Below are 26,101 nucleotides of genomic sequence, written 5' to 3'. Positions count from 1 at the left end.
TATATACATACATACATATAACATATATGTATATATAGAACATACATACATACATATGTATGTATGTATGTATGTTAAATAAGTGTTTACTTTTATTAAGGACCCTTAACAAATCAATGAAAAGGAATATACATTATGAAATTCATTACATCTTATTTTAGGATTTCTCCTAATTCTTTAATACAAGTGCTCCTTTTATTCATCTCTTCTTTCTTTTCCACTGTAATAAAAACAATCATGACACAGCAAATACATATATATATATATATATATATATATAGTTAATTTTTGTTATGAATGTTCGACAATAGTATTACTTCACCCCATTTCCAAGGATCTTTGACAAATTATATTCCCTGACACATAATTTACAATATATATTATAGTTATTTAAAGGACTAGAAAATAATAAATGTATATCACAGATACTAAGTAAGTAAGTAAGTAAGTCATTTTTATTTGTATAGCGCTTTTCCAGACTAGGGTCACAAAGCGCTTAAACAATCAAAACAATACTCAATAAAGTATATACTTTAAAGGTCAAGATAAAACTGATAACACAACAGGAGTTCCAGAAAATCCAGGAAAAGCCTGAACAAATACTAACAAATGCTAAGGTGTGTTGAAAACAATTTTTAAATTTACATTTTTACAAATGTCTTCCTGTTCTCTAGGTATAATTAGTAATCTTGGAGTATTGAATTCAAATGTTTGTAATTATATTTCAATTAAAATAGTGTTTGAGCAGAATTTGAATTAACTAAAGTTTTGATCTTATTGCGCAATATTTCAATTAGAAATATGAATCTAAAAATCCTTTTATTTTCCTAAATATTCCCCCAAAAAGGTAATAAAAGATGGGGGGAAAATACCTCAAATAAAGGCCTTTAATGACTTACACCAGTAAAAATAATACATTTGAAAATCTGGAATATTTATACAATTCGATTTATAAATTGTAATAGTTTTACTGTGCCCTTATGAGAGACGAATACATTTACGTATCAAAATAGTAAATTGATATAGTAAATATAAAAATACAACGTGTATTTGAATTTAAATAATATATAAAAAAAAAAAATTAAAGTCGATTTCTAACCAGGAAGTGAAGGACTGAGCATGCGCGTTAGCACATAACTTGTGTTCTTCAACTTGTTTCTAAGATACTTAGTCAGTTAAGTTTAATTAAAGTGCAATAAACACGCGGGAATAACGTATTTGGAAAAAAAAAGAGATAGTTTTCTCTCATGAAGGCGGTCATTCTCGCTGCCGGGTACGGCACCAGGCTGCAAAGGGACGTGTTGTCCGACAGCAGCGGGAGCTTCGCTCACCTGGCCGGGGTCGCGAAGCCGCTGCTGCCGGTGGGAGACCGAGCGTTGATCTCGCACTGGGTCCGAGCGCTGAGCCTCTCCTGCGGCGTCGACTGCGTCTACGTGGTGGTCAGTAGCTCGACGACAACTGTTCGTAAACGTCAAGAAACACGATAAATACATTCATGCTATGATAGAAAAGTAGTCAAAATGTGTTTGTTTTTTGGCTTTAGCATCTGTTGCTAACATTCGTTAGCATGTTGTGGCGTCAATAAAACTGTAATTATCTCGTAACTAAAAGAAATGTACTTGGTAAAAAAAAAACTGCTACTATTAGTTACATTTCATATTGTCATAGTCAAGGTAACAAAGTCATTTAATAGACTTAAAGGTAAGGACATTTAAACTAATTTTGATATAATAAAACAATGAATTGTCTTTAACTACGTGTTTTGATCAAAGATAATGTGCTTTATTTAATAGATAATTTCAGTTGACGTTGAGATTCAAGGAAAGTTTCGATATACAATATAAAATGTTCAGTCAGGTAAAGAGCCAAAAATGGATTAAACAATAATAATAAATAAATAAGTTGTATATGGTACTTTTCTAGGCACCCAAAGACGAATTACAAGAATTCAAAAAACAAAAACGATATAGATAGAAAACACAGTCAGTACATACATACACAAATAGATACTCAAATACACACCAAAACAACAACCTACAGAGAGTAGATCAGGAAAGAAGGATCTTGAAATGTATGTGTTGTTGTATGGGAAGCAAGTGAAGAGCAACACAGAAGGAAAGGCTATTTACTTGAAATGAGAAGGACACATGTATCTGTATGTCTTAGTAGTTTGATATTAAAACCTGATAATGTGTGAAGAAAAAACGTGAAGTGACGAAGGCAGTGAACATTTGTCACTTTAAGAAAGTGTTCTTTTGCATTGGAAATTATTTGGGGGGTTTTTCTGCAAGAGAACAGCTTGGAGTGGAAATTTTGGTATAGGAAAAATTGGTATAGAAAAGACTATTGTTCAGGAAACGATATCCAAGTTAAAGTATTGAATATTTTCGATCAATACCCACCCAGCCCTATGTCTAAGAGCAGTACTATAAATACATGTTTACCTTAAAATAATCCTTGGAAAATGTTCTCTACTGTATTCCGTTTCAACCTCTTTGACACAAAGATTGTGTATGTATATGACAAAGTAAACGTATTTCAACTAATAGGACAAAATGCTACAGCTGCTGTCGCTTCTACTACTTTTTTAAGGTTGTTACTCTGACTTAATTTTTTTGCTTCGTTTTTCACCTCATTGTGACTGAGGGTGAACATTGACTCGGGTCAAAGAGTTGTGATCTGACATGTGACTGTTTAATTTTAAACCGCATCGCAGTTAATTAATTAAAAAATGTTTTTTTTAATATATTTGGTGTTTATCTATCTTCTTTATCTTTTATATGCTTTGGAAGTGACTTGTGTGCTGCTCATATTGTGTTTGTTTGTCCGTCAATAGCTGACGGATTATTAGATCAACTTGAATCTTGTGTCTAACAGAGTACACAGTTGCACGTCAATGATTTGTTTTACCTTCAACAGACAAATGCTGTTTATAAAGCGGCGTTTGAGGAGTGGGCGGCGCCTCTCGCCAACGTTCGAATCCTCTCTGATGAGACGACGAGCAACGATGTGAGTCACGTTTGAATGAAAAGTAAAGTAATAATGTTTATGTAAGAAATGACTGTTTCTTGGTTTTTCCAAAGATCTTATTTCATAAAAGTGTTCATATCGCCTCTGAATGGTCATTCATTCTTTTTTTTTTAAACCCTTATGGGGTCCACAGGGGGGCTGAAACTATCCCAGTTTCATTGGGTGAGAGGTGGGGGACACCCTGGACAGGACACCAGTCTGTCACAGGGCACACAAAGACAGACAACCATTCACACACACTCATACCCACGGACAATTTCCCCAATTTTTCCAATCAACCTTTGTCTTTTTCTGCTCGATATTTGCACTTTATCTCTTTGCACTTTGTTCTTGTTCTTGCTTTTGTGAAACTTGCCGTTTCTTCTATCGTCTGCTGAGTACCGGAAATCTAAAAAATAATCCCATTAAATGTTTTCATTTATATAACTCTGACTATATAGTTTAATTAAACAAGTAACTTAAGGCAGAATTTGACTAAATTAACAGTGAAACCACACAACAATCCACAAAATAAACAACATTTAAATCAAATGTTGATCACACTAAAGAATAAGGCTGAAAGACTCTCCAGCCTGCGACCTCTTTACAAGAATCGACCTCTGTTGGCCCCGGGGCCAGTTAAGTTTGAGACCCCCTGATCTAAAAGAATGACCCCTGCATACACTTTATTATAATTTTACTCACAAGTCGCTCAGATTCATGACCGGGTTTAACCTTGTCTTCGGAATAATACTGACAGAAAGTTGAAAGTTGTTGTATTTTTCCCCCACCAGAACCGTCTCGGTGCAGTGGCGTGTCTGCAGCTGTCAGTCAAACACTTCCAGATAGACGACCACGTGGTGGTTATCGGCGGGTAAGTGAAGGAGTGACGTCTATTCATCGTGCTGCTGCTGAGGATGAGCTCGTTGTCGTTTCTTTTCCGACACAAAAGCGACACACTCTTCAGGGAAGACTTCAGCGTCCGTCGGGTTCTGAAGACATTCTCGGACCTCCGAGAGGTGAAAGACGACAGCTGTCTGGTGCTCTCGTACCAGTGCACGGACCAAGGTAGTGTTTTCGTGCAACGCGGTTGAAAAATATTTAGACAGTGACATAACTGTGAGACAAACACGCTCCACTGCTATTTGTTTTTAGCATTATAAAAACTAAAAAAAAAAATCAGTCCTTGTGTAAACAAGCTATTTAATTTATTTTCAAACATCCATTTATCATTGCTTATCGTAGGTCTGTTTGCGGCCCAGAATTTCCTTCTTCCTTGAAGGACCTTATCCCGCTCTTCTAAGAGAATCCAGGGAATTTTTTTCTAGCGGTCCAACCCAGTAACTCTGTTGGTGCTGAATTCATGGGCCAGTGCCGCTAACTTGATGAACCCTTGTGTTGTCTCTGGGTCAAGATGAACAAACTTCAGCACTGCAAATGTGAGAGGTTGGTTACTTTGACCCAGAGATAACACAAGGGATACCACAAACTCATTTGTTTTCGGGCCTCTATGTCACCTTGACCCAGAGACAAAAGGACAAGATGTTAAAACACCTACAGAAGCATCACGCCATATAATAAAAGAGTAAAAAAATAACACGAATAAGTGTCTCGGATTCAATAAGATGTACAGACCAATGGGTGGTTTAAAAATAGGGGTTTCGTCGCCTTGTAAGAACCATGATATCGTCCGACATTTATATTTAATAAAGGTGAATCTTCATTTTACAAATGTGTAAATTTGGTTCTGGCTATTTTGTATTTACTTAAAGAGCTCAACACTTGCAGGGTTGTTCTTTTTCTTTGCAAAAACAACACTTTGTTAATAATATACTGTTATGCTGGAAAATATATTTGTTTTTTCAGGTAATAGGGTAATTTTTTTTTAGGTTCTCAAAATGCTGGTAAATACTTAATCACTTTGTAATTCAAAATGATTTAAATTAGATTTCGATTTAAAGTACCACCAGTGTTTTCTCACGGTAGGGAAAGAAAGGTTATATTTTATGGTGGTATCGGATCAGTCGGTACTTAAAGCCCGAATTTCGGTACAATAAAAGTGTGATCCATCCTCGTCTGACTGAGAAGTTTAAAAAAGTTTTTTTTCTGTGTGCAGAAACTCAGAAATATGGAATTCTGGAAGTGGACAGTGACCATCAAGTGGTCTGCATGAAAGAGAAGCCGCTTCCTACCGAGACAACATCACGGAAAGCGGTGAGTCTATTATTATATTATTATTATTCCTTTACTGTAATAATGTGTTTCAAAGACTGATGTGTTTCTAGCTTTACCCTTCTTGTCACAGTTGATTTGTTACGAGATACTCTAGTACAACCCCACGAGAGCAGCTGTTAAGTCTGAACGACAATGCTTAAAAATAGCAAATGTTAAATCAGGTGACAGTCACGCCTGACCTCGCTAATGTTTTCTTTCTCGGTTCTATTTCAAGTGTCCCTGCTTCTATGTGCTCTCGAAGAAAAGCCTCCACTTTTTGGACACGTTCCTTGAAGAGAAGAAGGTAAATGTCATCCTTAATCCATGAAAGAAACACAGAATATACACAATCAACATATTGTCAGTCACGACACTTCATCCGATGACACTTGATCTCTTGCCAAATTGAAATTAAATCCCAAGACGTGTTCAGTGAGGACTTTAAAATGTGTTTTTAACGGCCGCTAGATGGCGGTACTTGCCGAACCCTCATTAACAGGAAACATGAAATAAAACCAGTTTGTTCTTTTTTTTTGTTGGTATATTAAAGTTTTTTTTTACGGTCAGGATGCTCCCATTGGCCAGAAAGATGCACCCGGGAACTTCGTGTCATGGCTTATTCCCAGGTAGGTACTTCTTTTTATTGAGTTCTGTCACATGTTGAAATTAATCTTGTTGGACTAGTTTGATTTGAAATCTTTTAAGGTCAAATGGAACTGATGCAATGCTTAATTTTAAATATTTTAAGTCCCATTTTGTTGATCAAATTAAGTGGAAAAGGATGCCAGACTGACCTTCAGTACATCCTGTAGGGCAAATCCAGATCAATCTGACGAGGCTAGAGCCTGAGAAAAAGGTCAATATGTGAGAAAATAAAAAGTAAAATGACCATCTTTTGTCACCATCTACAGGGCGCCAGTTTTCGCTCATCACATCTCTGGCCGCTTCGACGTCGGGAGCTTGTCCTCATACCTGGAGTGTGACCTTTACTTCAGAGACAAACTACAAGAAGCACAGTTGTACATGGTGTGAACCTCCCAACTTTATTTCGCCACAATTTCTGCGTCAATTCGCTGCAAGTCATAATTCAACGTAAGAAAGCGACACTAGCTATGCGGTGAGCAGCCGCGAGCATCTGTCCGAGGCCTTCTCGCGGCTGTTCTCCATCTTGGCGATGCGGGAGCCGAACTGCATGGCTCTCTTGGGCAAGACGGCCGACCGGGTCAAGCCCAGACGCCTGGCCGCCAAACGCAGGAGAAGTTTCTCCCCGACTCCTCGAGGGAGAGTCAGGTCTGCCTTCTGCCACACGGGCAGGGCGTTCAAGTGGTCGACCACGTCCTCGTCCAGGTAGGGAAACCTGCAGCAGCAAGTGTTGACCAGTTTAAAGTCCATATAAATCAAACTGTATGGATCTATCAATCACAACAAAGGATCACTTGAATTTCTAGGTACGTTTTAATGCTTAAACAAACCCAAAATAAATGATCTTTTAGCAATTGTTTTTTTTCTCTTGTTCAAGTGTTTACATTTTTAAAACGGTCGCTCTTCGGAGCCACTCACCGAGCTTCCTTGCCGTGGTCGGCGATCACTCGGTCGTCCCTGCCCAGGTTTCTGGAGGAGATCCGGTCCAGCTCCATGGCCAGCTCTTGTATCAGGCCCTCGTATCCGGATGTTTTGAATCGCACTCTGTGTCTCGAGTAACCGGCCAGCTGCTCGTCTGCGCCGATCCCGGTTAAGATGACCTGACGTTGGAAAAGGTTTTTGGGAGTTTAAGCAGTCAGTCGTCTTGATAACATAGAATCCCAGCATGCATTTGGTCAATTATCTTCGATACACCCGATCGTTTTGGGTCAAAGTTAATGGAAGTACATCCGTGCCATCAGAATATTGAATGGTTCACTTCGTCATTTCAAACGTTGAAAATCTTGATTTATTAATCATTTTATTGAATATGAGCGTTTGAGCATTTTACTATAGTGTTTGAAGTAATGAAATATTAATTTGCATTTTAAGGTTGAATTTGTTTTAATTCAAAAATGTTAATATGTGAAAGGTTAAATTAGTTTTGCTAAATAATTTAGTTTAAAATAAAAATAAAATATTTGAAACCTGAATTAAAAAAGGCAAACTTACATTTGATAATCAAATTCCAATTCATTTTAACTGCTAGCCTTTCAAATTCAAGTTCAGTTGGTATAATAATGGTATCTTTTTTAATTAAATGTGAAAGGATATGAATAATATTTAATTTAGAAAATGTATTATTGAATAATTAGAATTAAAATAAACCGTTTCTAACAATTTGTTCATTTTTTTAATATTCAATTATTTAAAAAGCAAATTTAACCTTTCAATATACTCATTATTGAATTCAATTATTCAATAAACAAATTAAACTTTTCTATATGAAAAATAAAATAATTAAATGCTTCAAAAAAACTTTTTCCAATATAACAATAAAAAACCTTTGACAAGTTGAATTCATTCAATATTCTGACGACACTGATATTCTTCCATATTAGTCGATACTGACCTGCAGATTGACCCTCTTGACCGCAGTGACGCAGAAACGATGTAGATACACTTTACCTTGGAAGACGACGTGAAGCTCTTCTGCTGACCGTCCCGAGTGACCAGCCCTGTCCCTCTGGCCGCGAACCACACCGCACACCCGATGCTGTCGTCCAGCACCGTGTCCAGGGGGTAGACCAGGTGACTGATGCGGTCCTGCCGCATCTTCTGCAGCTGCTCCTGCGTCACGTTGACTTCTACGAAATTCCAGCGTCTGCCGGGACTCAAGTTCTGTAATTCAACAAGTCCGTCTCTACCGGTGATTCTGTCCGGAACATCAAAGAGGCTCAGTGTTGGAGTCGCGGCTTCATCCGTGTTCCGAGTTACTTTGGTCTTCTTTGAGGGAACCTTCTGCTTCTTTGGCTCCTGCAGCCTGAACGCCACATTGAGGAGGTCGATGGGTTGCTGAGCGGGAATGTGGCGGTCAGCCAGAGCCGCCAGAATCATGGAATCAATCCCGCCTGAGAAAAGAACGGCGACAGCCGCCTGGTCTTCGGACAAGGAGTCTTCATGGACCGGCAGCGACTGAACACGTCTCCTCACAGCCTCACTGAGAACGTCGAGGAGTTTTTCCGCGTCTTCGTTGGTTTCTTGTTCTGACAAAAGCTGCTCCAGGTCGACATCACAGTGGGATTCTGCCACATTGGAGGAATTTGGGATGGATTTATTTAAAGGACACACGGGGGTCTTGAGGAAGAGGCCGTCTTGGTTCAAGGAAACAGGGTAGCGTCCAGAGACGGATTGGCACACAGAGAGGTCGCCCGCTGATGAAGACCAGGGGTAGAGCTCCATCGTCACTGAGCCGGAATCTGCAACCGCCTGCAGGTCTATTGTGTAAACCCCCACAGCTGGGACTTCTTGCCAAGTTGGTTCTGAAGTCTGGGCCGCCACAGAGGACAACGTGATTCCTTCCGGTTCAAACGTCCACAGTAAGCTCCTCCTACCGAAGTAATCTCTTCCGAACCAGAGGACGTGTTCAGCTCTCCGGTAGTAGATGAACCCCCAGGGCCCACGAACAGAGGAGATCACAGAGAGGACTTCTGAGGGACGGCTGCAGGTCGAGAGTCTGTCCAGGAGGACGGAGGTGTCGTTCTCGGTTCGCTTGACGTCCAAACCTCCGAAAATCTCTCCATTCCACAGCAGGATGTTTCCAGCCGGATCCTGAAGAGGCTGATGTGTCAGACTTCCTCTCATGTGGAGAACGTGAGCCGAGAACGAGCACTCGTAACGGTCGCCGGCGACGACCAGTTCTCCGCTGTGGTCGGGTCCTCGTCTGCCTAGATGTTGCTGCACGACCTCGTCCTGTTGGGACGGAGCAGCGGACACGCTCAGACGACAGAAGATTCCACACATGACGTCACTGGTCCTGCTGCTCCTTCTTTAGATCATCCAGTTCTTCTGCATAGACACATCACCAAGTCAACTCGCAATCACATTTTTTAAAATGATTTCTCCATAAGTAAATTCTTACTTATTTCACAACTTTGTTAAAGGTTTCAAGCCATTTAAGCAAGACCTTTTCTTAGTGAATATACAAAAAAAACGCTTTTAAATAATGTCACAAACTACTACATTCTTCATAATTTATTTCCTTTCATTTTAATGTTAAAGTCATGATATCATTTAATTGAATGCCAATATTTTTTACAGTTATCATGCAGCTTACATTAACCGTCCTTCTCTGGATTTCTTATTTTAATAGTTAATACAAAAAAGTAAACCTTCATTTAAGAGTTCCAAGAAAACAAAAGTATACTAATGTTCACATTTAAAAAAATCTACTATAAGCAAAGAGATTTTAACCATGAAGATTTTGGTTTATGTTTACAATTAATTTAAGTCAAAGACCAAACCAACATGGTGGCCACAGTGTTTCCAACATCTTGATCAAGTAAGTTTGTGTTATTTCTGAACTTACTCTGGCATGAACTCAAAGCTTGTCCTCGGTCGCTCAGAAAGAAAATGTTGCTGTTCCTCTGCTGGAGATAAACTTTCTAAAAAGAAAAAAACAGGATGAATGCACTTTCAAACTGCTGCTTTCATGCGGTAAACTGTTGTGAACAAAGATTATTTTTGTCACTTCAAATACGGTTGTGTTGATGGTTCAAGTCAAACATTCAAATCAACTCACTTTGTTCTTGTTCAGGTTCGAAAGTTCGTCGACTGCGATTTTCTGCTCCTTAATCTGAAAAGAATGAATCGGTTTATTCACTAATATTTTCCGAGAACGCTGCCAAAAACATGTACTTAAATGTAAATACTCAGAACTAATACAATTCTTTAAAATGGCCATGTTATTGTATTTACAAATAGCATTAGCTTCTGTTAATGTTCTCTACCTTCCTGTCCAGTTCCTCCTTCCGTTCAGCTGGTCCCTTAAAGTCGACACTATTTAAAGACATTTTGTAGAAAAGAAGAATTAAAAATGCTGTTTTATACGAGCTTTTAATGGCTTGCGAGGACTGTAAACACACGAGGATACAGTGGGAAGTCTTCTTCTTCTTCGACGTCAGTGACGCATTCGAAGAAGCGTCAAGCCACACACCGCCACCTAGCGTACAATACCTAAATCTGCTACAATTGGAATTAATTTATTTAGGAATTAATTAAACTGGAGAATCATAAAAATAAACTGTTGAAAATAAACTGATCAGAGTTAACCAACATATATCCAAATTCCATGAAGGTAAGAAGGGGAATTACATCCATTGTTGTGGTCAAAGTGCTGTGATGAGAAAATAAATAAAGGTAACAAAATAAATATTTTGTCCTGTATCTGTATTTGTAGTTACGCTTGTAACGCAAAAGATAGACTTTGAGAATGTGACTAGTTATCAAAGTTTGCTGTCCCGCTCTATTGATCTTAAACAGCTGCCAGATGTTTACTGGTTCAATCCCTGGAAAAGAGGCCAGTTTGTCACAGTGTCAAAGTCTGTCACGTGAAACACTGTTGTGTTGAAATGTGGGTGAAGGCCGGATTGTGTTCCTTCGTCTGCCGTGCTACGTTTGTCTTCAAGTGACCTAAGACACACTGGTTAGCCGCCAAACCTGTCCTAGAAACATACAGGGAGGGTTTGTCTGATTTCCTGAAGTCAGCACGTTTGGAGATCCAGTGCAGACACTGAAGCATGAGTCATGAATTTGAACTCGGATCTTCTGGGAATTATCTCCCAAGGTCTTATCAATGGACAAGCCCAGCGTTTTATAATATGTAGAACTTTTCTAGTGGCCATAGGAGGATTCAGTGTAGTAAAGTTCCAATCCTGGCTTTTACATTCTGAGTAGTATTGACTCCAATTTTATCTCCTTTATTAGTTTATGAGCATATACTTTTTTTGGTAAGATTACCAGACGTGACATCTTCTTGACCTTAATAATGTCTTCAGACCTGTGGTTGAGACCAACGTTGTATGCAGGAACTTGCGAGTAAATTCTTTGAAATATAGTAAATGGATTTTAAAGCATAGTGTTGTCCTTGATATCTAGCTTTGCCTGGGCGACCCACCCGGAGAGACTCATGTGAGTGTCATGTGATCATCTACTGCTTTACAGCCGCGGTTCAAAGACCCCTGTCTCGGCGAGTCTTTCTGAAATAACAAGGAATGATAAAACAAGAAACTGAAGAAATGCAGAAAAGTAGAAACAGCTCTTAGAAAAGCTCAGACATTGTTACCACCAACAGCAACCCAGTCATGCCCAGACTGACCTATAGTGGATCACACCGCCTTTGTAAATGCCAAACATGAGAAATAAAGCGGTTTAAAAGAATAAAGCGTTCTACCTGCACAGGCTTCCTTTGAGATTTGATGAAAGGCATTTATTTAAATGTATTTGATCACCTACAGTCTGGTCAGGTACCACCTCCACACTGACACTCTGGCCTATTGCAGAGTCATCAACGACAGACCAATGTTTTCCATTTGAAGCCTCTTCTGTGCATTAACATGCACCCCGGCGCCCCCCTCTTATCGGAGAGCGAGCGCTCCTCTCCGATAATGCCGGAAGGAACATGGAAGTCATGCAAAAAAAGCCTTTATGGGGTTCCCCGTCGGGCATGGGATTCCTGTCCGATACGCTTCAAAGATCACACGATACCAGGTTTGTGTCTCTAAAGTTAATGGAACGGTCCTGGAATAAAATATTTCCTTGTAAATACTTATGAACATTTTATCTATTTCGGTGAAAACAGGAAAGTCAGCAAAAGACTTGTACAGCACCTACCAAACTAATATATATATATATATAATAGAAGCATCATTTAGTTTGTTCCGGCATCAGTATATGACACACTGTAAACGTGTCAATGAACCAAATGTTGACATACAAGGAGATGTTTAGCTTGAACATCTAGTAAGAAATTCTTATCTCAAAAGATTCAAAACGACTCAAAGAACTTTCTCTTCAGGCTTTCAAACGATGCCTGTGATCCAGAGAAGTTTAAGTTTTCTTTTGTAGCAACAAGAAGAACCAGTAGCTGCACCCTGACACACACACACAGACACACACACACACCTAAACTGATCCAATAACGACTGACCTTCAGTCTTCTTAGCTTCATTCAACACTTCATTCTTCTTGACGTTGAGATTCTTGTAAACATATTTATTGAGAGTTATTACATACATTTATTTAGAGGTGAAGGGCACCAAGAAGAGTCTTCACATAAACAACATAAACATCGTTAGCATCCGTTTCTTTCAGTCCGTTCCTTCAACAGTCATTCCCAACAAAACCCATCATGTGATTGTTCTGGGACCCTGCACAGCAGTTCTTTAGGATGCGGCCCTAGGAGACGTGCTTGCAGGGAAAGGTTGAGACTATCATAGCATTGTGTCGCCTTAACAACAAGAAGGAGCTGTCTCGCCTGCAGTTGGTTCAGAACTCTGCAGTGAGAATTCTGACCCGCTCTAGTAGAAGAACTCCGAATTTCTCCGATCCTTAAAACCCTTCACTGGCTTCCAGTTTCTTTCAGGATCAACTTTGAAATACTGGTCCTTACTTTCAGATCTATTCATGGTCAGACCTTCCTTCAGTGATCAGACTTACACCCCAGCTCAGGCTCTGAGGTCTCTGGATCTGAATCTACTTATGGTTCCACGCACACGGTTCAGGACCAGAGGAGAGAAATCTTTTCAGGCTGTTGCTCCTAAGCTTTGGAACAATCTTCCTCTCCCTTTGTGTTTGATGATCTACTGACTCCTTTAAGAAACATCTTAAGACGCTTCTATTTGTTCAGGCTTTTCCTTGATTTTCTGGAACTCCTGTTGTGTTATCAGTTTTATCTTGAACTTTAAAATATATACTTTATTGAATATTGTTTTGATTGTTTAAGCGCTTTGTGACCCTGGTCTGGAAAAGCGCTATACAAATAAAAATTACTTACTTACTTAAAGAAGTCCAAGAAGAGCTTTTGGAAAATTAACTTACTTCTTCGACTTGAAGGATAAAATGTTTAAATCCTTACATTCACCTGCCTACAGGTGTGAGCCTACAACACGCCTCCCTCCACAATCCCTTCCCTAACAGCTGCTCAAGCCATTCCAAACCACAAGTCGCACTAATATTTTCGCTCCCAAAATAGCCGACATAAACAAGGGTTGTTGTTGTTCAGGACCTGTAAAGGGATCCGACTGTAACCACACGGGATGAGTGGCCTCAAGATGACAAAGCAGATGCGGAAGGCGGTCTCTGGATGGGCCTGGATACCGGACCGCAGATCCGCGGCTCTCTCTCTCTCTGTCTCTTGTGATCCTGAGACGATAACAAATAGCTACAACTGCTTTCTGTCATCACCCGACTCAAAATACAAGATGTTGTTTTGCAATCCCACAGGAGCAGAGAGAGACAACAGCTTGGATCGTAGAACAGTTTCAATCTGTTTATTTAATACCGATTACGACTATAAATTAATGTATATTAATATTATGTACAATGTTCATTAATAGAAAAACATAATTACCAACTGGTGAATAAATATAACATTTTCAGTCTTTTTTTTAATTAAACATGCCATATACAAAAACAACAATGCTACATAAATAAAAACACAAATATTCATCTAGATGGATCTCTGATGGACGTCTGAGCTTACACACAATAATTTGATTAAAATGACATGACAACAAATAGTTTTTTGTCCAAACGTCCAGATGCTTCTCAAAGTATTTATTATGGTTTTGTTCCTACATGTAAAAAAACACCGTCAAGAAACGACTAATAACAAACGACCCGTTGACCTCGAGGGTCCATGAGTGGCACCTGTGCACCTTAAGTATGATAATCTGCCGACAAAGCACATTTCTGTCATCACACAAAGCTCTCTCTGTGCATTGTCAGGATGATTGAGAGGAACTGTTAGAGGATTTTGTACAATTAGGTGCATCAGACTCCTGGTTTGATTTCAAGCAGCAACACCCATGATTGACCCGGCCATGGGCTTTTTCGCAGTGATTCATCCCCGTCTGTAGTCAGAATAATAAGACGCTTTAACACATCACCTGAGAATAGACGTGAGGTTTTTGAGTGTAGGATGTGCCCCCACAGTAACGAAACACTTTGTTGACTGAGCCGCTGTTGACCACTTTTCACGAACCAAAAGACTCCGGGTTAGTCCACCGTGTAATTACAGCTGAGATTTGTTCTGTTGACATAGGTGAACAAATGCAAGTCACCCTTGTGTTTGCTCTGTAAGGCCTTTGTCACTGCCGGGATATCATTGCAACAGACGCGTCCGCCAAACTGCACCAACGTTATAATCAGACCAAGTAGACACAACAACTAGACCTTTTACCAATAATCTGTATGGCAACACCATGAGCTCATATTTTAAAACACAACACCTCCATTTACTTCATTGTCAAGATAAACATCAAATATTTATCATTATTATACATTTTACAATAATTAAACAATTGTTTTGGTTTAGTTTCAATACGTGTTTTTACTATTTCGAATGCGTATTATCCATTACTATTTAGTACTCCAGCAAACATTTTATTTTTATCTATCTATTTATACATTTTCCATTATTTCTTCAAATACTGCTACTTATAGTACAACTATTAATGCCACAAATTCAATGATGAAAGCTATATTCCTACAATAAAAGAAACGTTGATAAATCCTCCTACTTCTAGCTCTATTTCTCTATTTTAAGAAAAACGTTGGGTTTTTAAACTTTTTTTTTACTGTAATCTTAATTTCTTATCTTCATTTTAACAGCTAACCTGGCTGACTGATCACATACAAATATTTCCAGTTGTTGCTGCCAATTTCCATTTCTCTAAAATGATATATTACTTTTCCAATTCTCAATACAACCCCTTTTTCCACAGTTTCAGTCTGTATGTCTTCTTCTAGAGATATGTAATGTTCAGGGTTGTCAGACTCAATCTGGCAAGTCGGCCAAAATACTTCAGTACCCGCACACGCCAAACAATTTGTATCAGAATAAAAACTTTTGTTGCCATTGTTGTAGACACAACTGTCTTTATCAGTATAAAATTATTAAATTCCCATCAATTCCAGTTTTCTGTTAGTCTGTGTATGAATGTTGATCATCTCTGTTCCTTATTTTATCTTAAACACTGGCATCCTTACCTGTGTGTTATATACATTTGAAAAAAAATGTAAATAAACACTGGCATCTCTAGTTCACAATATCAATATGAACTTTCATCTACTTTGAATTGTACTGCATTTACTTTGATTTGACACATATGGTATAGACATATAGTACTGTTAAATTAATGTAATACTTCAACAATATTATATAAACTAATAAGTATAATCACGAATCAATACTATTTGAGTGGCTATTGTACAACCAGTAAGCCTGACACGTGCAATGGATAAAGGTCGATATATTTGATTATGTTTACAATAAAAAAAAAACTTTGTTTTCAGTTTCTCTTCGCCTTTTATTTTGTTCCTTGATTCACACGCTTCCGGTCGCGGGGGGGAAAGGGGGCGGGGCGAAGAGTAGTCACGTGACAGTCGGGCTATAATTGACAGCGGGACGTAAACACAGAGAAGCAGTGGATCGTCAAGGTTTCGCAGTCGAGCATCTCTTTGCGCCCCTTTTTTCCCCACTTCTGTGGCCGAGGAACGACATTTCTTTCCAACTTCAGCTACAGTGATAGCTAAGTTTGGAAAGGAGGAAGGAGGGAAAACGCGTTTTTTGGCTTTTTGTTGTTTGACTGTCGATGCAGTCGTGACCGAAACAAGAGACACTAGAAAAACACGGTTTTTTATCCTTCTTTCTTTTGCACCGTTTTTATTTGAAAAATGGAGGATTCGCCTGCACCAAAGAAAAGGACATGCTGCGGTTAGTTTTCCTGCCTCGGTATTGGAATTCAATTGTGCAAGTATTTGTTTCTGACAGATGTGTTTTCTCTGCAGAAGCGGTGGGAGATTTTTTCACTTCGGCCAAATTCCTCATTTACATGGGTCACGCTTTGTCAACATGGGTGAGTGGGACATGGAAAAACAACATTCATGTAACAATATATTTGGACTTGTTAGACTAAATATTACCAGATAATTACATGTTTCTTTCATGATTAAATCACTACAGTTTGTCCAAATAATTAAGCTTTTATATTTACTATTAGCCCTATTAGTACTTATTTTATTTTGATTTATTTTTTATGAAAAATTGCTGTATTTGCTGTGGCTATTGGAAAAAAAAACAATTTCCCGAAGGACACCTCCTGAGGGATCAATAAAGTTCTACCTTACCTTAAAAAAAACATGTTGGATATTCTTTAATACAACATGTTTTTCCTGTTATGATAACTTAAAAAAAAATGTTTTAATAGTTTCTTAGGATGTAGATTTCAAACTCTGACCTGACTTGTGTTCTCCAGGGCGACCGCATGTGGAACTTTGCTGTGGCCGTGTTCCTGGTGGAGCTCTATGGTAACAGTCTGTTGCTGACTGCTGTCTATGGGCTGGTGGTCGCCGGTTCTGTGCTGCTGTTGGGCGCCATCATCGGGGACTGGGTGGACAGGAACCCCCGGCTGAAAGGTAAAGAAGCGGATCAAGCCCTAACGTTCTCCCAAGTGCATCTTTAAATTGGATCTATTTTATATTTTTAAAATGTATTTGTGTTGAATGCTGATGTTTGTTTTTCTTTCCTTCGGTTGAGCCGAGCAAAGTTAGATCCCCATAAAGGGCAGCGTATTTTTGTTGTTTACACTTACTTAACTTACAATATTAGCACTTTAGACATTAGCTGTTTTTCTCTGCAACCACAACTGCTATGTAAGACAAGTCATCATTTTAATTATGCCAACTCCTCGAAGCAAATTAACGTTGGATAATGTGCAACAAGAAATGTTAAATTTTAAGTTTTCCCTACTTATTTACTACATTTTTTCTTCACAAACCGCACCCGTTCATGTATAAGTTGTGAAGTAGTGAATTGTGCTTCACATTCACACATTTGTGGAATGTTCATCTGTAGGATTTTGACCAAGGATGGATTAACCGGGCCCTAATGAAGCAGGCCGAACAGGAATCTGTTGTATTTGGTCAGAATTCTGTCCCTAATTCTCCTGGTTTTTTCCTGCAGTGGCCCAGACTTCCCTCGTCATCCAGAACACGTGTGTCATCTTGTGTGGAGTCCTGCTGATGGTGGTGTTCCAGTTCAAAGAACAGCTCGCCGAGATCTACAATGGCTGGATTCTGGTAAGTCGGACCCGTCTTGCTCACCGTCTCAATTGTCTTTATCAGCAGTTTTTTTTAATAAGTTATACGAGCCCTGTAAAGGCATCCTTCACTTTTTCCACTCAACTCTGACCCCCGTGACGATTTGCACTTGTATAAACTTTATGACCAAAGTAAGTTCACTTCCAGAGGACCTTTGACCGTTCCTCGTCTTCACTGAGCGGTTACGATTTAAGGTTTCACAAGCACGTGAATCAATTATACATTAGGATTTAGAGGAGGAGGTTGAATTTCTTTTATTTGTTTAGATAAGAAAGCAGAATGGCAATAATTAACCACTACCAAAGACTCTAAAGGTTTTGTCACTGAAATTATAAAACCGTTTAATTCAAATTAAATGATATCTGATCCTGTTTTTTTTAACCAGACTCGACACAGACTCTTCAATAAGTGATGGGTGTTGTCATCCTTAATGTTGCCAACGATGGATCGATGTCGGTCTCTCTCTCTCTCTCTCCCTATAAGATAGTTGAATAACTAGTTAAATTGTGGTTTTGTGTGCTGGTGACCCACAGTTGGCGGAGATTTTCTTTCATATGACAATGTCAATTAGAAAGTTGTAAATGTTTGTTGCACAGATGGAAACTTGTTGAATGAAATTCATTTAAGTGAACCCGGGTCTGTCACCCTCTACAGTCACGAGTTTGATTTCCTTAATGTACACATGCCCAAAGTCAGGCCTGGGGTCAGCCATCTGTGAAAATTCCGAATTTAAATTAAAAACAAATATTTAAATTGCGAACTATGAATAAGAAGCATTTCCAAACATCAGCTGTGAACATAATCCTAGGTGTCGGATAAAAACACTGTGAAGCTGCAACATCTGAAATGTTGGCTTTGTTTTAAGTTAAAGTAAAGTTTTAAGGTTTAAACTAGTCATTTAAAGTAAATTGTTGCTTTTTCGCTAAACAATAGTGTAGCTACAGTGTCAAACCCTTGCTTAACTCTTTTATCTGCTGCGAAGGAATCAGGCTGTTCATCAAAATGACACTATGTTTTGTATCTTAATGTTCTTTGGAACAGCCGTGAAGATAAAGACTTAAATAACACATTTTTGTTATGCTTACATTCAGTCACATGACTTCTGGGAGCGACAATAACATCCAGAGATAACAAGTCTTTAAGATCAAACATTGTGACCAGAGTACAGAAGTAAACATAACTAGATAAAACCACGAGTGTTTTCGTGTGTAGGGTTAAGACTCTGTACAAATATTTCTGTTTTATGAAACCGTGGACAGGTTTTTAAACTTCCAGGTCATCGGGTTGAAAAGTCAACAAGGCCCTCGACACAGTTCTCACATAGTGTCGACCAGAAGGAAAGATCCGTCAGGCCACATTTTTCCCTTTGTGTGACAAAGGGGTTTTGGAGATCAGGGGGGACTGCCTGGCGGTTTAAAGAGACACTCAATCTCTTCCTTCAGTTGGCTCTGGCACCAACAGTCAATCGTACTCTCTCTCTCGGGGTAAAATATTCGTCCAGCGGGCATCCTTCCAACAGGAACACTTTTGTTTTTAAACCTGACACCAGCAATCCATGAAGGAGGAAACATGGCCTACTTTCCAACAGATCTTGCTAAGCAAGGAGTTTCGAAGCCACATAACTTTACAAGTGTGAACAGGCCAAGTTCAGCAGCTTGACCTCAGGTTGAAGATGTACATACTTGACTTGTTTTTCTCCTGTTGCCGGGGTTGAACTTATGGTCAATGTTTTCTGTTGGATATCCTGGTTGTATCATCCAAGATGTTTGCATTAAACACCATCATCGGTTTGTTGCATGATCTTTACATTTCCTTCATGGGGCCCAATAAGAAAATCAACCACTAACGCATACCTTCATTTATTATTTAAAGGCAACAATCGACCGTAGTGTGTGTCGTTAAAAATTTGGGAGGAACTGCAGAGTCAAGAGAAAACCCACTATTGTCCCAGATTTATGTTTATGTAGGATCTCTGGTCTTCCTTGATGTCTTCAAAAAAAATAAGGGTCCAGAATGAAAAAAAACTTCTGGATTTTTTTTCTAGCTTAAGGTTGAAGGCTTAAGTACGACTTGTAAAAAGCATTTTTATCGGATGTTCCAGACTAGCTGATATAGTAGGTTCAGACTTCTAGGAAAACTCATGGCGACACCCGTGATATCTACTATCTTTATTGGCAAATGGTTCTCAACCGATCTTCCTCTTTCTAGACCACGTGCTACATTCTGGTCATCACCATCGCAAACATCGCCAACCTGGCCAGCACCGCCATGTCGATCACCATCCAAAGGGACTGGGTCGTTGTCGTGGCAGGTCAGGACAGCAGCAAACTTGCGGGTCAGTATGTTTTTTATGGGTTATCTTCCTTGTGACACTTTATCAGATGTGGGATGGACTTTGAACCAGATTGTTGACTCACTCTCACTCTCTAACCTTTTATGATTCCCCCAGTTTCGCTACCTTTTAAAGATTTTCTCAAATACTCAACCTTAATTTGACCTTGAATTTGTTACGGCATATTCTTTACCGAGAATAGATGCAATAATGGTTCAAATTCTCCATTAAAGCATTACATACAGCAGATGTGCCAACCACACCTTTTTTCAGGGGTATTTGCGGCACTCTAGGGGGTATGTTGGTTTAAAGAAATGGGATAAATTCAAAAGGACATTTTATATATATATATATATATTTATTTTATAAAAGGCTTTCTATGTCAATATCTCAAAGAAATCCTGGTCCAAAATTGCGTTGTGTTTGCCAGGGAGCTTCTTGGCTAAAGAAAAGCTTTACAAAAGGGTACATTACAAGGTAGAGAACCACTGCTCTAATTCCCAGACATAATCCTCGGTCTTTCTTTTGAATCAGACATGAATGCCACTGTTCGGATCATCGATCAGCTGACCAACATTCTGGCGCCCATGCTGGTCGGACAAATAATGGCCTTTGGATCCCATTTCATTGGCTGTGGCTTCATCTCTGGCTGGAACTTCTTCTCCATGGGTCTGGAGTATGCGCTGCTGTGGAAGGTCTACCAAAAGACTCCCGCATTGGCAGTGAAGGCTGGACAAAAGGATCAGCAACAGGAACTTAAACAGCTTAGCTGTGAGCAAGGTATGGATATTTTTCCATTCAGACCACAGAATTGTGTAAGTGTCCCTCACAGATCATGTCTTTACAGGGTCAGAGAGCCAGAGTCCAGAGGGGTCCTCTCAGCCACTGATGAATGAAGCCTCAGTTGTGGTCAAGCCCAGCTCTGACAAGAAACAAGGCTGCTGTCACCAAGTCATGGAACCCATCCGTACTCTTCGGGCGGGATGGGTTTCTTACTACAACCAGAACATCTTCTTCGCTGGAATGTCTCTTGCCTTCCTGTACATGACCGTACTGGGTTTTGACTGCATCACCACCGGCTACGCCTACACACAAGGCCTCAATGGCTCAGTGCTCAGTCTTCTGATGGGGGCGTCGGCCATCGCCGGCATCTGCGGCACCGTCGCCTTCACCTGGATACGCAAGAAGTGCGGCTTGATCCGTACGGGCTTCATCTCTGGAATCACCCAAATTTCGTGCCTTATGCTGTGTGTGGCTTCGGTCTTTGCGCCCGGGAGCCCCTTGGACCTCAGCGTCTCCCCCTTCAAGGACCTTTACAGTCACCTGATGGGAGAGAAAGTGCTGCCCGAGGTCGACCACACTCTTTCGGCGGTTTTGAGCGCCGTAAACGTGACCGCCGCGCCAGCCGAGGAGCTGCCGCCACTGCAGTCGTACATGTCCGTCAGCCTGCTGTTCGCCGGCGTCATCGCTGCTAGAGTTGGTGAGTAAATGGAAGAGGTTTTTTTGGGGGAGTGATCAAAAGGGAAATGTTTAGAAGTAATGGAAGAAGGCATTATTTAACAAATGATCCTTCTTGTTTTTTAAGTACAAATTAATAGATTTAGACATTTGTATTTAAATTTCCAAGGAACATATGACTTGACTGTTATGGAGATGCGTATTACAAATCAGATATCAGGTACCGCCAAAATACTTGTGTAGGAAAGAGGCAGGTTTTGCAAATGTGTGAGGGAAGATAAATATCAGTTTATCCTTTTTAATGTAGACCATTATATATGTAGAAGAGAATGTCTATGATGAAAGGTCGAAAGATAAAAGTTTCAGTCTTAAAATTTGTAGTATTTTATTCTGTAATTAAAGTGGCAAATAAGGAATTATACTTTAAACCTGAAAATATTTATGAATAAATAAAAGTAAATGAAAGATCTGAGATCCTATTGATATAGATTGGGTAAAACCAGTACGTGTTTGGAAATGCTAAGATATGATTAACCGGCAATACTATTCCAGAGATATCACAAAACCTAACCATCGTATAGTGTCATACTCGTACTGACTATTTACCGTATGAATCACTTCCGTGAGTAAAAATCCGAAAGCAGTTTTCAAATAAATGAGCTCCTAATGATGACGACGGCAGGTACATAGGTCAGCGTTTCTCGTGAGTGACCTGGATTTCACAGCTCAGATGTGCGAGAGTAATAAGTTCAACCTCTGACTCCAATAAAGAGTCGAGATAATTCCGGTTACAGCTTCAGAAGTTTTCAAGGCCGTAAATATGACACTCTTTTTTTCCTCCCCCTTTAGGACTGTGGTCTTTTGACTTGACTGTAACTCAGCTCATCCAGGAGAATGTGATCGAGTCGGAGCGAGGCGTGATCAACGGGGTCCAGAACTCCATGAATTACCTCCTCGACCTGCTGCACTTCATCATGGTGATTCTGGCTCCCAACCCCGAGGCCTTCGGGGTGCTGGTCCTCATCTCGGTGTCCTTCGTGGCCACGGGTCACGTGATGTACTTCTGGTTCGCCTTCAAGAACCTGGGCAGCCGCCTCTTCCTCTGCTGCTCGCCGGAGCAAAAGGTGGAGACGGTCGACAGCCTCTCGCTACCCACCACCGTCTAACCCTCGCAAGAGACTCAGTCATGGGTACATATTCTTCTAACACGGCTTCTTATTCATCTGACTAACATCTATGCTAGTTGTCTGCTCATGGTAATCTTAAACCAACCCTAACAAGCTATGCAGAAAGCACAATGGATTGTGAACACAGCTTAAAAAATTCACGTTACTAATCCAAAGCGACAGATTAGTCCGGCTTGAGTTATACGTGTACTAAGACTTCGAGCCTTGTGACCCGTTTTCGTTAGAGAAGATCAAGAGATCGGACTCTGGGATATTAGTCTCTACATGCCGGCCTGACGGTAGCTTTACAAAAAAAAGGTGCTTTTAATAGCCAAAATGTGGAGATGCATCGGAGTAAGCTAGCAAAGAATATGAACCATGGAGGTGCTGGTATACAAAGAGCTCCATTTCTTGAAACTCGTGCTGGTCTCAGTCAGCTCGTGATAGCTGAGCCGTAGTGGTCGACAACCCACTCACAAGGGATCGAGACGCTTTTTGCTAAACCAAACTGCAAACCGGGTTCAACTCTACGAAGCGAAAAGGGTTACTTGCTGTATTTATTCAAGAAGATCAGACGGTGTTTTTACTTTTACTGTGCGATATTTTTTTTGTATCAGTATTGTGTGGTAAAGCGACGGGTTTTGAAGTCAACCACTCTCAGATGCCAAAGCAGCACAACAGGAAGCGAGGGAAACCAGACGACTGCCTGGATCGAAGCATTCCAAAAGTCTTAAATGTGTCTGCTTACCTTAAGTCGCATATTGTCTACACGCCCTATGTGACGCTACGCGCTCACGCAAACACCGTGTTTCTTTTTTTTTTTAATGTTGATCGGGGGTACATTGGCACTTTATCTTATTGATGAACTTATCAATATATTTTTGCACGAAGCCATAATTCCGTCATGCACATAATATACTTACTCTCGGTGGTGGTGAACTAAACAATAACGTCGTTGCATCACCTTCTGAATCACGGGACATGAGAATGAATCTAATACTAGTTTTGCTGTAGAGAATATAGCAATTGCAGGTTTAATTATTTCTTTCAGAAATTAAATCATAAACACAACTTTTTTTTTTACTTAATCAGCCTTGTCTAAAATGATCGGTCAAGTTTATTTTCTTGTCCACCCACATAACACAAACGATTCAAGAATGTCCATATGCTTTATTATGTTTTTAACGTAAAAGAAGCTAACCCATCTTTCATTGAAATTCATTTATCCCATAAAAAAAACATCTCATCAGCTCCTCTACATTTTTATAGGATTTATTTCAAATATAATTGGATTAAAATCGTTTTTAACTTTTCTACCTCACTGTAGTGCCTCTTGACTCCCGTCATGTGTCCCAAACAAATAACTTTAACCGGAATAAACCCACCGATCTACAAATCGCAATCCCAATTCTGACGTACTTAAATGTCCTTCTCTGTAAATAAATATCTTCTGGAACTAAACAACCAACTTAAGCTTTTTAAAACGCAATAGTTTTTTTTAGAAACCGAGCAAAACGCATCGCTCTATGCAACTATTCCTCATCTCGAAACGTAACGCTGCTCTACAAAGAATGTTCCATCTGTAAGTCAATAATCTGTTAACTCAGTTGCTCGTCTTTAGTTTTTCCCACCTACTTATCTTGTATTAAAATGTATATACAGTACCTCAGGAACTTACAGTGAGATTATATCCGTAAACAAAATCCAAGGCAATAGTGAGTTGTAGCTTTACACGGAGCAAAAACAAGTTCCTCCCTGTCCGTGGCCTCTTTACGCCTTAATAAAAGCTAATAATCGCAGTAAAGTCCATTATTCAGCCTCAATGTTTTTAAGTATGAAGATGAAACTAATCCTAAGTATAAGGTTGTACACTTAGGGATCAGGAATGTTTCACACTGCCATATGTTGGTGTACATTTAAAGCAGTTGGTCAGTACAAAAATAGAAATAAATAAAAAAAGATAAGTGTATGTTTATATGTATGTCATGTTTTTACATATTTTTTATATGTAGTGTTGGTGTAACTACAGTTAGTTTTAGACTTTGAAGCAATCCTCGCTGAATACATCTGCATCGTACAATTATTTTTCTACGTTTTGTTTAAATACAAATTGTTTGAGAGCTGCATGTACTTACCTGTTTTTTTTGTTTTTTTAATTTCCATTTCCTGGCTGCCACTTTTTCAACCTCCATTTAGTGTTTAAAAATAGTCGCTTGATGTTTGAACCATGATTTAGTTTGGAAACACAAGCAAAGTCCATCTATGTAATGCAAATGATGCTAACGTTAGAGCAAATGTTAGCTTTTTGACGAAGCGCTAACGGCTAACATTAGCTTAGGCGCTAACGGTGGCTAACCGTTAGCAATTTGATTAAAAAGGTAAAAAACGTGTAATTTTTACTGAAAAAAAAATGTTTACCCTGTTATTTTGAAAGTGTCAGCCATCCAGAATCACGTCCATAAGTAAAAATGCAGATACTTGTTGTAAAGTCTGTTTTTGTAGCAGTGAATCTCTAGTTTGATACAAACAATAATAAAAGTATTACGCGTACGCAGCTCAAGTACGTCACTTTATGTGTGTCAACAACAATATATCAGATGAATCAACACAAATGAATGTGATAATTGCACTCCACTGAATTTATCGTTCTTCTCTGTTTTGCATGTTGAATAAAGAAAAGTTTCATAAAACACTACCTTTTTTGTGTGTTTTTGTTTTTTCGGGTGTATTGCGTTTGTCTTGCTAAGGTCACATACCAGAGCTCGGATCATTTCCCTCTGCTGAAGAGTTTTATTTTACGTACTTTATTTCTCGGTTATATCGTGTTTAGAAGACTTAATTTAATTCTGAGATTAATCTAGTTTTAAGAGTATAAAATAGTTGTACTTTCACGAAAGAGTCAGAAATTGCTCGCTCTGTGAAACTGCACGAGCTGAATAAAGATGGTTTTGTTGAATTTTTGCACAGGCCTGCTGGGAGGAACAATAACAACATTATTGCTTCAAGCATTCTTGTTAACCAGACCAGCAGCCAATACTTCTATGAAGGAGTCTGGAATATAGAGAACAATGTTGCAGTCAAATCCTTTTTTTGATTCATAAAATGTCGGTTTGGAAACACAAAAGCATTCATTAAAAAAGAAGAATAACCTAATTTTGCTTAAATTAAGGATACATTTTTACTTGGGTTAAAACTGGATATAATTTATTTAGCTATTTAAGTTAGTTTTTCCACACTTCCTTTTATTTATTATATATATAACAATAGAAAAATATATTTTACTTGAATTATCCATAATCATATGTTAACATTTGACCCCTATCATTATTTACCTTAAATTACTTGTATACAATATATAATTATGCTTTAAAGTTAAATCTCACATGTCCTTTTAATCTAAATATATCATGTTTCTTTTAGTTGCATTATATTTATGACTTATGGTTCATTGAGAAAAAAAATGTTTGCCACCTAAAAAATATTTTGTGATTTAAATTCAATGTTATTTCGCGTATTTATTGGAAACTGACAGTTTCTAGTAATAAAGACAAATAATTAAAAAAAAAGAGAGAGAGATTTCTGTCCAAAAGATTTAGTTTTCATTGTCTTTAATCCCGAGAGGAATTTTGAAAATCACATG

The 26,101-nt window shown here is 39.0% G+C and overlaps 4 protein-coding genes across 6 annotated transcripts; 2 read left to right on the top strand and 2 right to left on the bottom strand.

The window, feature by feature from the left end:
• Window positions 1-1,138: 1,138 nt before the first annotated feature.
• LOC148068230 (uncharacterized) lies at window positions 1,139-6,273 on the top strand. Of its 2 annotated transcripts, none has more exons than XM_087803563.1 (8): window positions 1,139-1,439; window positions 2,920-3,009; window positions 3,804-3,883; window positions 3,962-4,077; window positions 5,126-5,223; window positions 5,459-5,527; window positions 5,791-5,849; window positions 6,135-6,273. In XM_087803563.1, the coding sequence occupies exons 1-8, from the start codon at window positions 1,248-1,250 to the stop codon at window positions 6,253-6,255; spliced, it is 825 nt and encodes a 274-aa protein (XP_087659689.1). In that variant the 5' UTR covers window positions 1,139-1,247; the 3' UTR covers window positions 6,256-6,273. The 2 variants fall into 2 exon arrangements, with proteins under 2 accessions (XP_087659689.1, XP_087659688.1); XM_087803562.1 differs by having other exon boundaries at window positions 1,139-1,460.
• Window positions 6,247-9,147, bottom strand: asnsd1 (asparagine synthetase domain containing 1). Its single transcript, XM_087803560.1, has 3 exons — window positions 7,813-9,147; window positions 6,784-6,965; window positions 6,247-6,580 (listed from the first exon to the last, which is right to left on the bottom strand). Exons 1-3 carry the CDS (start codon window positions 9,145-9,147, stop codon window positions 6,334-6,336), a joined length of 1,764 nt encoding a protein of 587 aa, XP_087659686.1. The 3' UTR covers window positions 6,247-6,333.
• Window positions 9,052-16,711, bottom strand: asdurf (ASNSD1 upstream open reading frame). 2 transcript variants are annotated; one of them, XM_087803565.1, is made up of 5 exons: window positions 16,644-16,711; window positions 10,134-10,182; window positions 9,926-9,979; window positions 9,713-9,788; window positions 9,052-9,192 (listed from the first exon to the last, which is right to left on the bottom strand). In XM_087803565.1, exons 1-5 carry the CDS (start codon window positions 16,670-16,672, stop codon window positions 9,152-9,154), a joined length of 249 nt encoding a protein of 82 aa, XP_087659691.1. In that variant the 5' UTR covers window positions 16,673-16,711; the 3' UTR covers window positions 9,052-9,151. The 2 variants fall into 2 exon arrangements, with proteins under 2 accessions (XP_087659691.1, XP_087659692.1); XM_087803566.1 differs by lacking the exon at window positions 16,644-16,711 and adding an exon at window positions 11,300-11,372.
• slc40a1 (solute carrier family 40 member 1) lies at window positions 15,839-25,156 on the top strand. Its single transcript, XM_087803561.1, has 8 exons — window positions 15,839-16,120; window positions 16,195-16,262; window positions 16,662-16,821; window positions 17,369-17,484; window positions 19,714-19,840; window positions 20,372-20,617; window positions 20,685-21,317; window positions 22,145-25,156. The coding sequence occupies exons 1-8, from the start codon at window positions 16,081-16,083 to the stop codon at window positions 22,459-22,461; spliced, it is 1,707 nt and encodes a 568-aa protein (XP_087659687.1). The 5' UTR covers window positions 15,839-16,080; the 3' UTR covers window positions 22,462-25,156.
• The last annotated feature ends 945 nt before the right edge of the window (window positions 25,157-26,101 follow it).

This window comes from Callionymus lyra, chromosome 12 (assembly GCF_982586985.1).
Source record: "Callionymus lyra chromosome 12, fCalLyr1.hap1.1, whole genome shotgun sequence".
Classification (NCBI taxonomy): Eukaryota; Metazoa; Chordata; class Actinopteri; order Syngnathiformes; family Callionymidae; genus Callionymus; species Callionymus lyra.
Note: the sequence above shows the minus strand (reverse complement) of the source record. Positions and strands in the feature narration are given on the sequence as shown.